The sequence below is a fragment of the Colobus angolensis genome, unplaced genomic scaffold (genome assembly GCF_000951035.1).
Source record: "Colobus angolensis palliatus isolate OR3802 unplaced genomic scaffold, Cang.pa_1.0 Scaffold259, whole genome shotgun sequence".
NCBI lineage: Eukaryota > Metazoa > Chordata > Mammalia > Primates > Cercopithecidae > Colobus > Colobus angolensis.
The window spans coordinates 527,410-541,501 of NW_012115810.1; the positions used below are offsets into that span (position 1 = coordinate 527,410).

General features: G+C 39.3%; 1 protein-coding gene across 1 annotated transcript in view; it reads left to right on the forward strand.

Annotated features, from left to right (window-relative positions):
- The window catches only part of GRB14 (growth factor receptor-bound protein 14), a 74,964-nt gene that overhangs the window by 45,845 nt on the left and 15,027 nt on the right, over positions 1-14,092 (forward strand). The window contains exons 6-7 of the mRNA XM_011947083.1: positions 13,064-13,174; positions 13,366-13,461. Coding sequence (XP_011802473.1) covers positions 13,064-13,174; positions 13,366-13,461 — 207 coding nt within the window. The remainder of the gene's footprint in view (positions 1-13,063; positions 13,175-13,365; positions 13,462-14,092) is intronic.

Sequence of the window (14,092 nt, forward strand, 5' to 3'; positions counted from 1 at the left end):
TCTTTTCTACTTCTGAACCTCTGTTGATCAACATCAACAGAACAGAACAGTTAATAATAGAACAGTTAATAAAATGTTTCATCTGAGTCATTTATTGCTTTTTTATTATTGATTGATATATTTATTTCAAGAGGTTTGTAAGGAACAGGAAGTGTTTGATTATATGAGTAAGTTCTTTAGTGGTGATTTCTGAGAGTTTGTTGCACCCATCAACAAGCAGAGTACACTACTCATTGTATAGTCTTTTATCCTTCATCCCCATCCCACCTTTTCCCCCGAGTCCCCAAAGTCCATTGTATCATTCTTATTCCTTTGCATTCTCATAGCTTAGCTCCCACTTAGGGTGAGAACATACGATTTTTGATTTTACATTCCTGAATTACTTCACGTAGAATAATGGTCTGCAGTTCCATCCAGGCAGCTGGGAATGCCATTATTTCATTCCTTTTTATGGTTCCATGGTCGGTCTGTCTGTCTATCTATCTATCTATCTATCTATCTATCTATCTATCTATCTATCTATCTATCTATCTATGTATCTCACAATTTCTTTATCCACTCATTGATTGATGGGGATTTGGGCTGGTTCCATATTTTTGCAATTGTGAATTGTGCTGCTATAAACATGCATGTGCAAGTATCTTTTTCATATAATGACTTCCTCTGGGAAGATACCCAGTAGTGGGATTGCTGGATCAAAAGGTAGTTCTACTTTTAGTTCTTTAAGGAATCTCCACACTGTTTTCCAAAATGGTTGTACTAGTTTACATTCCCACCAACAGCATGAAAGCATTCCCTTTTCACCAGATCCACACCAATATCTACTGTTGTTTGGTTTTTTTGATTATGGCCATTCTTGCAGGAGTAAGGTGGCATCACATTGTGATTTTGATTTGCATTCTCTTGATCATTAGTGATGTTGAGTATTTTTCTCATATGTTTGTTGACCACCTGTATATCTTCTTTTGAGAGTTTTTATTGATGTCCCTAGCCTACTTTTTGATGGGATTGTTTTTTTCTTGCCGATTTGTTTGAGTTCCTTGTAGATTCTGGATATTTGTCTTTTGTCAGATTTAGAAATTGCAAATATTTTCTCCTGCTCTGTGAGTTGTCTGTTTACTCTGTTGAGTGTTTCTTTTGCTGTGCAGAAGCTTTTCGTTTAATTAAGTCCTATCTATTTATCTTTGTTTTTGTTTCATTTGATTTTGGGTTCTTAGTCAGGAAGTCTTTCGCTAAGCCAATATCTAGAAGGGTTTTTCTGATGTTATCTTATAGAAACTTTTGTGGTTTCAGGTCTTAGATTTAAGTCTTTGATCCATCTTGAATTGATTTTTGTATAAGGACAGAGATAAGGATCCACATTCATTCTTCTACATGTGACTTGCCAATTATCCCAGCACCATTTGTTGACTAGAGTGTCCTTTTTCCCACTTTTTGGTTTGTTTGTTTGTTTGTTTGCTTTGTCAAAGACCACTTGGCTGTAAGTATCTGGCTTTATTTCTCTGTTACCTATTCTGTTCCATTCGTCTGTGTGCCTATTTTTATACCAGTACCTTGCTGTTTCACTGACTATGGCCTTGTAGTATAGTTTGAAGTTGGGTAATGTGATGCCTCCAGGTTTGTTCTTTTTGCTTAGTCTTATTTTGGCTTTGCAGGCTCTTTTTTGGTTCCATGTAAATTTTAGGATTTTTTTTTTCTAGTTCTGTCAAGAATGATGATAGTATTTTGATAAGAATTGCATTGAATTTATAGATTGCTTTTGGCAGTATGGTCATTTTCAAAATATTGATTATATCCATCCATGAGCATGGGATGTGTTTCCATTTGTTTGTGTCATCCATGACTTCTTTCAGCAATGTTTTGTAGTTTTCCTTGTAGAGTTCTTTCACCTTCTTGGTTAGGTATATCCTTAAGTATTTTGTTTTATCTTTTACAGCTATTGCAAAAGGGGTTGAGTTCTTGATTTGATTCTCAGCTTGGTCACTGTTGGTATATAACAGAGCTATTGATTTGTGTACATTAATTTTGTATCCTGAAGCTTTGCTTAATTCATTTATCAGTTCTAGGAATTTTTTGGGGGAGTCTTTAGGGTTTTCTAGGTATACGATCATATAATCTGTAAACAATGACAGTTTGACTTCTTCTTTACCAGTTTAGACGCCCTTTATTTCTTTTTCTTGTCTGATTGCTCTGGCTAGGACATCCAGTACTATGTTGAATAGAACTGGTGAGAGTGAGCATCCATTTCTTGTTTCAGTTGTCAGGGGGAATGCTTTCAACATTTCCCCATTCAATATAATGTTGGCTGTGGGTTTGCCATAGATGACTTTTATTACTTTAAGGTATGTCCCTTCTATGCCAATTTTGCTGAAAGTTTTAATCATAAAGTGTTGCTGGATTTTGTCTAATGCATTTTTTGCATCTATTGAGATGATCATGTGATTTTTGTTCTAAATTCTGTTTATGTGGTGTATCACATTTATTGACTTGCATTTGTTAAATTATCCCTCCATCTCTGATATATAACCCACTTCATCATGGTGGATTATCTTTTCAATATGCCATTAGATTCAGTTAGCTAGTATTTTGTTAAGGATTTTTACATCTATGTTCATCAGGGATATTGGTCTGTAGTTTTCTTTTCTTGTTATGTCCCTTCCTGGTTTTAGTATTAGGGTTATACTGGCTTCATAGAATAATATAGGGGTGATTCCCTCTTTCTCTGTCTTGTGCAATAGTGTCAATAGGATTAGTACCAATTCTTCTTTGAATGTCTGATAGAATTTAGCTGTGAATCCATCTGGTCCTGGACTTTTTTTTTTGGTAATTTCTTTTATTACAATTTCAATCTCACTACTTGTTATTGGTCTGTTCAGAGTTTCTGTGTCTTCCTGGTTTAATCTAGGAGGGTTATCTTTCCAGAAATTTATCCATCTTCTCTAGGTTTTCTAGTTTATGTGCATAAAGGTGTTCATAGTAGCCTTGAATGATCTTTTGTATTTCTCTGGTATTGGTTGTAATATCTCCTGTTTCTTTTCTAATTGACCTTACTTGGATCTTCTCTCTTCTTTTCTTGGTTAATCTTGGTTAATGGTTTATCAATTTTACTTATCTTTACAAAGAAACAGCTTTTTATTTCATTTATCTTTTGTATTGTTATATTTGTTTTAATCGTATTTAATTCTGCTCTGATCTTTGTTATTTCTTTTCTTCTGCTGAGTTTGGGTTTGGTTTGTTCTTGTTTCTCTAGTTCCTTGAGGTGTGACCTTAGGTTGCCTATTTGTGCTCTTGTAGACTTTCTGATGTAGGCATTTAAGGCTATGAACTTTCCTCTTAGCACTGCCTCTCCTGTATCCCAGATGTTTTGATAGGTTGTGTCACTATCATTGTTCAGTTGAAATAATTTTTTTAATTTCCATCTTGATTTCATTGTTGACCTAACAATCATTCAGGAGCAGGTTATTTAATTTCCATTTATTTGCATGATTTTGAGGTTTCCTTTTGGAGTGATTTCCAATTTATTACGCTGTGTTCTGAGAGAGTACTTGAAATAATTTCAATTTTAAAAAATTTATTGAGACTTGTTTTGTGGCATATCATATGGTCTATCTTGGAGAATGTTCTGTGTGCTGATGAATAGAATATATATTCTATTCATGTTATAGAATATATAGTTATTCTGTATATATAGAATATATAGAATGTATATTCTATTCATATATTAGAATATATAGAATATAGTTATTGGATAGAATGTTCAGTAAATATCTGTTAAGTTCATTTGTTTTAAGGTATAGTTTAATCCATTGTTTCTTTGTTGACCTTCTGTCTTAATGATCTGCCTAGTGCTGTTAGTGGAGTATTAAAATTCCCCACTATTATTGTGTTGCTGTCTATCTCATTTCTTTATGTCTAATAGAAATTGTTTTATAGATTTGGGAGCGCCAGGATTAGATGCATATATATATTTAGGACTGTGAGTTTTTCCTACTGGACAATTCCCTTTATCATTATATAATGTAACTGCTGTTGCTTTAAAATCTGTTTTGTCTGACATAAGAATAGCTATTCCTGCTCTCTTTTGGTGTCCATTTGCATGGAATGTCTTTTCCACCCCTTTACCTTAAGTTTATGTGAGTCCTTATATGTTACATGAGTCTCTTGAAGATAGCAGATACTTGGTTGGTGAATTCTTATTTATTCTTCCATTCTGTATCTTTTAAGTGGAACATTTAGGCCATTTACAGTCAATGTTAGTATTGAGATGTGAGGTACTGAGCTATTATTCTATTCATTGTGCTATTTGTTGCCTGAATACCTTGTTTCTTTTTTCATTGTGTTTTTGTTTTATAGGTCTTGTGAGCTGTGAGGTTTATTCTTTTTTTTGTAAGATGGTGATATGGTTTGGCTGTGTCCCCACCCAAATCTTGTCTTGAATTGTACTGTCATAATTCCCACGTGCTGTGTGTGGGACCCGGTGGGAGATAACTGAATCATGAGAGCAGGTCATTCCCATGCTATTCTCGTGATAGTGAATAAATCTCACAAGATCTGATGGTTTTATAAAGGGGAGTTTCCCTGCACAAGTTTTCTTGTCTACTGCCATGTGAGATGTGCCTTTCACCTTCTGCTGTGATTGTGAGGCCTCCCCAGCCATGAGGAACTGTGAATCCATTAAACCTTTTTCTTTTATAAATTTCCCAGTCTCATGCTGATAAAGTATGTCTTTATCAGCAGCATGAAAACAGACTAATACAGATGGAGTCTTGCTCTGTCACCCAGGCTGGAGTGTAGGGGCACCATCTCGGCTCATGCAACCTCCGTCTCCCGGGTTCAAGTGATTCTTCTGCCTCAGCCTCCCAAGTAGCTGGGATTACAGGCAAGGACCACCATGCCAGTCTAATTTATGTATTTTTAGTAGAGACAGGGTTTCACCATGTTAGCCAGGCTGGTCTCAAAATTCTGCCCTCAAGTGATCCACCCACCTTGGCCTCCCAAAATACTGAGATTTATTCTTTAAAGAGGTTCTATTTTGGTGTATTTTGAGGATTTGTTTCAAGATTTAGAGCTCCTTTTAGCAGCTCTTGCAGTCCTGGCCTGGTAGTGGAGAATTTTTTCAGCATTTGTTGTCTGGAAAAGACTGCTTAGTTTCACTGGATACAAAATTTTTGGCTGATAATTATTTTGTTTAAGAAGACTAAAGATAGGGCCCCAATCCCTTCTAGCCTGTAGTATTTCTGCTGAGAAATCTGCTATTAATCTGGTAGATCTTCTCTTTTTTTTTTCTTTTTCTTTGAGTCTCACCCTGTTGCCAGGCTAAAGTGCAGTGGTGTGATCTTGGCTCACTGCAACCTCCGCCTCCCAGGTTCAAGTGATTCTCCTGCCTTAGCCTCTCAAGTAGCTGGAATTACAGGTGCACACTATCATGGTAGATTTTCTTTTATAGGTTACCTGATGCTTTTACCTCAGAGCTCTTAAGATTTTTTTCCTTTGACTTCGCTTTGGATAACCTGATGACTATTTCCCTAGGTGATGATTTTTGTGATTAATTTCCCAGGTGTTCTTTGAGTTTCTTGTATTTGGATGTCTAGATCTATAGCAGGCTGGGGAAGTTTTCTTTGATGATTCCCTCAAATATGTTTTCCAAACTTTTAGATTTCTTTTCTTCCTCGGGAATACCAGTTCTTAGGTTTGGTCATTTAACATAATCTCAAACTTCTTGGAGGCTTTGTTCATCTTTTAAATTCTTTTTTTTTTTTTTTTTTTGTCTTTGTTGGACTAAGTTGAAAGCCTTGACTTTGAGCTCTGAAGTTCTTTCTTCTACTCATTTGATTATATTGTTGAGACTTTCCAGAGCATTTCTCTTAGTGTGTTCTTTATTTCGAAAAATTGTGATTGTTTTTTATTCATGCTATTTATTTCACTGAAGATTTTTCCCTTCATATCTTGTATCATTTTTTTTTTCACTAAGTTGAACTTCACCTTTCTCTGGTGCCTTCATGATGAGCTTAATAATCAATCTTCTAAATTCTTTTTCTGACAATTCAGAGGTTTCTTATTGGTTTGGATCCATTGCTGGAGAGCTAGTGTGATCTTTTAGGGGTATGAAATAACCTTGTTTTGTCATATTACCAATATTGTTTTTCTGGTTCCTTCTCATTTGGGTATGCTATGTCAGAAGATAGATTTGGGGCTGAAGTGCTGCTATTCGGATTCTTTTGTCCCACGGGGTGCTCCCTTAACGGGGTGCTCTCCCTCTTCCCCTAGGGGTGTGGCTTCCTGAGAGCCAAACTGCAGTGATTGTTACTTCTTTTTTGGATCTAGCCACCCACTGGAGCTACCACCGCGCCTTGGGCTGGTACTGGAGTGTCTGCAGAGAGTTCTGTGATGTGAACACAGGTCTCTCAGCCGTGGATACCAGCACCTGCTCCAGTGAAGGCGGCAGGGGAGTGAAGTGGACTCTGTGAGGGTCCTTAGTTGTGGTTTTGTTTATTGTGCTAGTTTTGTGTTGGTTGGCCTCCAACTCAGAGTTGGTGCTGTCAAGAGCATATCAGCTGCAGTATTACAGGGAAGATCAGGTGGTGGATGGTGCCCTGGAGCTGCCAAAAGATTATGTCCTTTGTCTTTGGCTACCAGAGCAGGTAGAGAGAGACCATCAGGTGGGGCAGGGTTAGGCATGTCTGAGCTCAGACTCTCCTTGGGCAGGGCTTGCTGCGGCTGCTGTAGGGGATGGAGGTGTGGTCCTCAGGCCAATGGAGTTATGTTCCTAGGGGAATTATGGCTGCCTCTGCTGCATCATACAGTAGGTCACCAGAGAAGTGGTGGAAAACTGGCAGTTACAGGCCTCATGCAGCTCCTCTCTAGCCCAGAAGTTCAGGTTAGCTCCCACCATGCCCCACCAACAGCACTAAGTATTTTTCCAGGCAGCAGGTGAACAGGGCTGAGAACTTGCCCCAGGCTACCAGCCTCCTAACTGAGAAAGCAAGCAAGGCTTTCAGGTTTTGCACCTCCCGGCCTGCCATGGCTTCTGTACTGTGTTTGCACTCCTGATTCACCGCCTCCCCCAGGTTCTGTCTAGGAAACATTGAGTCAGTTGAAACTGTTACAAAGTTCAGCTGGAAGTTTCCTTCTTTCTGTAGTCTTTTCCAAGTTCCTCTGGCAGCCCTCCCCAGGGACCCCTGTGAGACAGTCAGAAAAGGCTTCCCCGGGGACCAAGAGTGCCCACAGGCTTTTCCTGCTGCTTTTTCTACTCTGTATTTTGCTCAACTCTGAATTTGTCTCAGCTGTAGGTAATGTCATATCCTTTTCCTGTGATCTGGACCTTCAGGTTCCCCAGTGAGGGTGTGTGTTCAGGGGTGGTTGATCCCCCTTTTCACAGTTTGGGTACTCACAGTTTTTTGGCTGTCTTCTGGGGGCCCTGCAGTAGCAATCCATTTCCTTCAAAGGGTCTGTGGATTCTCTTGGCTTTCCTTGTATGTTCCTGTGGTAGTTCTTGGAGCAAAAGTTGACAATGTGAGTCTCCTCATGCTATTCTGCCCACCAGAGTGGGAGCTGCAAGTTAATCCTGCCTCCTGTTCCTTTACTTCTCTTTATTTTGTGTGTGTTATTTTTTTTCCTTATATATATTGTAAATTCCTAGAGGAAGTTATGATGCTGTCATCAGGGATGAATAGATATATTTATCTATATACTTATATGTTTACCTATGTAATGGTTACACAGATATACATGTGCAGAAGTTCATATGCACATACATTATCACTTAAACATACATATGTATTCTACGGTTCTGTCTGTTTTCTGTGTCTAGTCTATGTCCATTATATTATATAGTCTTTGGCATGTAAGTGTTGACATTTTATTCAATGCATTGATGTCTTTCAAGTAAAAATTCTTTTGAGAGTTTTTATGGGTGATTATTGTTATTCTATTTTCATGCATCTATAGTTGTCAGTGAAAGCACCGTTGCTTCTTTATGGTTAAACTGTCTTTTTTCTCTAGCAATTTTTCAAACATTCTTATAAACACTGGCGTGCAGTAATTTCCCTGCTATATTACTAGGTGTGTCAAAATATAGTCTGCTAAATCTTGCTTGATTCTTAGCACACACATTCAATCTGAAAACTCATCTTTTTTTCATACTAGAAATGTACATCCATTATTTATTTGACTACTTCTTTTCCATTCTTGTTATGTGATCTTTTGCATTTTTGTTAGGATTTTCTGTCTTGGCTAGTTATGACTTCAGATGCCCCATGGCTTGATTTATTCCAGTCTCTGCCTTTGTATTCACATGGCCTTCTCCCTTCCTCTCTGTATGTCTCTTATAACAACACATGTCATTGGATTTTGGGCCCACCTGAATAATCTAGAATAATCTCATCTCAAGATCCTTAACTTAATTATATCTTTAGTGACCCTTTTTCTCAATTAAGGTTACATTTACAATTTCCTGGCATTAGGGCATGGGTATATTTGAGGGGGTTACTATTCAACCCATTACGGAAAGCCATTGAAATGTTTGAACAAGGGAGTGAAATTACCAAAAGAGTATCTTGAGATTAGTTTGGTCACAGGGAGCTTAAAAGATCAAGGAGAGAGAGATTGAAAGAGAGAGAAAGAGATTGAAGGGAAGAAGGCAAAGGAGGCAGAGAGGGAGGAGTGGAAGGGAAAGAGAGAGAGAGAGAAGTAGAGAGAGAGGGAATTGATTATAGACACAGATGCTAATTAGATGATCATTTCATTAATCCAGGTGGAAGCGATGGGGTCTAACCTAGGACAAGCAGTAGAGGGGAGAATAAAAGAATGGCCACAAGATTAAATGGCAAAAGGCCAGATTTGTGTGGCTGATTGATATCAAAGAAGAGGAAGCAGTTAAAAATGTTCTTAAAGATAAAAGAAAATTAAGAAATAGAAAATAAAAATAAACAGGAATAGCATATTTGCTAGAAGGTAACTCTCTTAGAAGACAAATAGCAATCTCAGTTCTGGATATGTTTTATTGAGGATGAAGCCAACAAATGGCAATGCTCATAACAGCTGATGATGGCGACCAGATGTTTGCATAATGGTCTTAATAGGAGATATGGAGCTGGAAAATAGTTATACTTGACTTTTTCCCATATTTTCCCCCAGCTGTTCTTGTATAGCTTCCTTCTTTCCCCCATACACAGTTTTCCTTTGTTGCTGTTCTTGCGTGCGGGTCTTATGTGTGTGCACGTATTTCCTTGTGGTATAATGCTTCATGAGCCACTACCTGGCTACCATCTATGTTTACTCAAGGCCCTGGATCTCTACAGTCAGCACGTAGTGAAGCCTGCCAGGCTTGTGTCTTTCCCTCAGGGCAGCAAGTTCCCCCAGTCCCTGGGTTGGTCTCAAGATGCCATCTGGGAGCCAGGGACTATAGCCAAAAACCTTGGAAATCAGCCAGGTGTGGTGGCTCACACCTGTAATCACAGCACTTTGGGAGGCTGAGGCGGGTGGATTACCTGAGGTCAGGAGTTAGAGACCAGCCTGGCCAACATGGTGAATCCCCATCTCTACTAAAAATACAAAAATTAGCCAGGCGTGGTGACAAAAGCCCGTAATCCCAGCTACTTGGGAGGCTGAGGCAGGAGAGTCACTTAAACCTAGGAGGCGGAGGTTGCAGTGAGCCAAGATCACGCCATTGCCTTCCAGCCTGGGCAACAAGAGCAAAACTCTGTCTCAAAAAACAAAAACAAACAAACAAACAAAAAACCTTGGAAATCTACCTGTTCCATTCTACTGTGCCTTAGCTGGCACTCAAACCACGAGATGCAGTCCTTCCCACTCTTCCCCTCACTTTTCACTGGCGGAGGAGCCTCACCCCATGGTCACTATTACTACAAGTCCCCAGGGGGTACTGCTAGGGACTGCTGATGTTCATCTGAGGCCCAAGGGCTCTTCAGTCATCTTGTGGTGAATGCCACCAGGTCTGGGACTCACCCTTCATGGTAGTGGACTCCCCTCTGACTCAGAACATGTTCAGAAATATCATCCAAGAGCTGGCGCCCAGAACTAGGGAGCCCTCAGAACCATCCCAGTGCTCTACCCATCTGTGGCCGAGCTGGAATCGAACATACAAGACAAAGTCTCCTTTATTTTTCCCTCTGTTTTTCTCAAGCAGAAGGAATCTCTCACCATAGTCACCACAACTGGAAATGTGCTGGGTTTCACCTGAAGCCAGCATATCTTAGGATATATCTTAGGGTCTCATCCAAGTCCCCTGGATTACTACCTGGGTATCACTGCAGGTTATTCAGGGCCCAAGATCTCTTAGTCAGCAGGTGATAGATCCTGCCAGGACCAGGTTTTTCCCTTCAAGGCAGTGGGTTCCCTTCTGGCTCAGGGTGTGTCTAACAATGTCATCTGGGAGCTACCTTCTGGATGGGGGCCTCACAACCCTGACTGGTGCCCTGTCCTGCTGTGGTTAAGCTGGTATCCGAGATGTAAGACAGAATCCTCTCTACTCTTCCCTCTCCTCTCAAGGGGAAGGAAGGGATCTCTTTTCGGAGCCACGAGCTGTGCTGCCTGGGGTTGTGGGAAGGGTAGTGCAAGGACTCCTGTAGCCACTGCAGCTGTTACTCACTAGCTTGTGTGCCCTCCAAGTGCATGGCTTCCAAGCCCAGCTCATCACTAGGACTTGCCTAGAAGTTGCAGTCCTTGCAGCCTAGACTGCCTTTCATGTCTATTTAGGGCCACAGAGTAGTTTAGTCTCCAGTTGCAAGGCTTGCCAGAACTCGAGTTCTAACTGCTAGGATGGGCAGTTCCCCTCTGGTTAGGGCTGCTCTAAATCCTCCCTCTATGGGTAGGTGTCAGCTGAGTTCAGTCCAGTTTTGCTTTCCACTGTGACAGGGCAGCACCGAGTTCAATGCAAAGTCTCACAGTTACTGAGCTCGCCCTCTCCCAAGTACACAGATTCTTTCTCCTGCTGAGGAACAGGAGAGGGGAGGTGCTGACAATTTAAGACAGTCTTTGCTACCTCCTTCAGTGCCTCTTTCAGTGATATGAAGACCACAGGGAGTACTGCTGGGGACTGCTGATGTTCACTTAAGGCCTAAGGGCTCTCCAGTCATCTTGGGTGAATGCACCAGGACTGAGACTCAACCTTCATGACATGATAGTGGGCTCCCCTCTAAAACCAGGTACTGTTAGTGCTCATCTGATTTGGTTCTGTTCTTAGGAAGGTGCTTTTTTTTTTTTTTTGGTGTAGATGTTAAATTTGGTGTTCCTACTGTGGGGAGGATAGATAGAGCCTTCTGTTCAGCCATCTTGCTCTGCCCCTCCTAATGTCATATATGGCATTTCTACCTGGCAATGAGACCATTTCCTATCCTTTTCTCTGAGGAGGTCTTGATTGGTTTTAGTTCTAAATTTAGTTGACCACTGCTGCAAGCCTTAAAAATGTGGTCAGGAATATATTTACAGAGAAATCTCGAAATACCCTTCTCTCCACCTCCCCATGTCCGTACACGTGGGAAGATGTACAAATGTACACATACTTATATTTTGCTAACCATGCCAGTTCGACTTCATAGCCTTGTAGTGCCAGTAAGCCTTAGCATGTCTGCAGTGATGGAACAAAAATCAATCAAGAGAAGAAAACTCATCATAATCTTACTGCCTTCCAGTGTTTCTCGAGCTACCTTTTACTCTCCTTTGAATAACTGAACTATATTGACTTCTACAGCATCAGTGGACAGGGATGGTTTTATTCCATCTTCATAGATATCAAACATTTTTACCAGCAAATTAGTTTCTATCAAGGAATAAGATTTTTAAAGCCATAGAAATAAGTGTACCTTTCTCTTTCCTCCTACCTTTTACCAAGGGTCCTATTCAGGGTCTTTTTAAAACAATTTTCTTTCCTGTCTTATTCTCCAATGGTGTTAGAAACTACAGTCATTCGTTAGATTAAAATGCTTAAGAACAGTAATGTACAGAGAAACTCTTGGTCTCCCAGTTATCAGAGGTGGAGTAACACCGGTAAATGACAATGAAAGGTTCTTTTGGTTTTTGGATTTGAGCGGGGTTGCCTGTTTTGCTCAGTGTTCTTCTGTGGGGTGCTTTTTCTTTTTTTTTTTTTTTTCCACTGCTTCTCAAATGTTAGTGCTTATGAATCACCTGGGATCTTGTTAAAATGCAGATACTGATTCAGGAGGTCTGGGATGAGCCCTGAAAGTTTGCATTTCTAACAACCTCCCAGGTGATACTGATGCTGCTGGTCTGAGACCACACTCCTAGCAGCAAGGTTTTAGAGAACAAATGCGTTTTGGTCAGTTTTGATTATACATTCAACCTCAGAATTAAGCACTTCTCCAAGTTATTAACCTATCACAGAGTAATATGACCTAGTGATTTCCCATGACCAGTTTTAAATCTCATGGATTTCCCAGAGAAGAAATAGCTGTTCATGATTCCACTTTGTGTTGAAAATCAGAAACATTCCTCTGCCAGCTAATTTCCCTGAACTCATCTATCTGTACAGACTTTCTTTCTTTCCTTTTGTAAAGTTAGAGATTCCTGCAGTTGCTGCTTCCTGTGGTGTGTTCCACTGTACACAAATGTGAGGGATGACTGTGTGTGAATGAAGCAGGAATCATTGTCTTGTTCTCTTTTATCTTCTCTAATGGCTATGGAAGCTCAAGCCAACCTTCTCCCCTTTGTTGAGCTACCATTATTTGAAAGCTGGATGAGGAATACATTTCCAAAAGCCAATCTTTGCTAACTTTTTTCTCTCTCAGATTCCTTGAAATGGTGGTTAAAGAGAATCGGAAGTTTAAAACAGGACTTTATTTATATTATTGGAAGTTAAATTATAAACAAAATTTTCACTTCTCAAATTAAATAAAATTGTATCCAGCTCCTGGTTAATTAAAGATATAGTAACTTAGATTTCTTTTTCTCCTTTTATTTTTGTGACATCATACTGAGCTTCTGCTAGTCATAAGTTTTTGCCCAAGGTATCAATTATATAATATAAACAAACAAAAAAGATAATGCAAAAATATGTATCAGTTTCAATACTTTTTTTTTTTTTAAGGAACCGCGGCATTTGCAGTTTTTCAGCGAATTTGGCAATAGTGATATTTATGTGTCACTGGCAGGCAAAAAAAAACATGGAGCACCGACTAACTATGGATTCTGCTTTAAGGTACAGGCTTAATATTTTGATAGATGAATAAAGCAAGCCTCAGCCTTTTAGGTAAGCTTGAGTTTCTTTTAATTTCTTTTGAAAAGAGACAGCTTTCTCTTATATATAGGAGAATTTTAGTGGCTTTTATTTCAACAGGTGTTACCTTCAAGATATGCATTAATGATAAACAATGTGCTGTGGCCTTCTAGCCTAACAAAGCGGGAGGGCCCCGAGACCTGAAAATGCTCTGTGCAGAAGAAGAGCAGAGCAGGACGTGCTGGGTGACCGCGATTAGATTGCTTAAGGTAATCTTGCCGGAGGCATGCATTTCTATTAAATGCTGTGAGTACCATAAAAGTTAGAAAATATCTGTAATTCAGAACATGAAGTCTCACTGGGTGGCTACATGAGAAAGAAGAAAAATAACCACCAAATGTGTGTATTTTTAAAATTCTAAATGATAAACATTTTGGAGTAGAATTGGATAACCTAATACATTTCTCTTTTGTGTGTGAAGTATTCCATTTCTAGAAATGTTCTGATTTTTACTTTTGTGAAGGTATTACATAGCCAGTATAACTGAATGAAATGTCTCCTATACAAGACTAAGTCTGCATTCTTAAAATGTTGCCAACAATCCAAGGTAAAGTGTATTTTAAAACGTGCCCACCCTTGTGATATTTAATGTAACTGTTTTGTGTTTGATTTGCGTTTTATAAATTGCTTTCTAGTTTAATAAGCATGACTCAAATTACTGTACAATTTTACTATGAATATATTTTTTAAACATCTACTCTTGTGCTAAGTAGAAATTACAACTTCTGTAAGCATAATTATTTGTTGCTGCTGAGCGATTTTGAAATGAGTAACAATATTCTAAAGGTAGACGCTCATAGGAAATAAAAGCAGAACTGATTTCTTCCAGAATGTATAGAA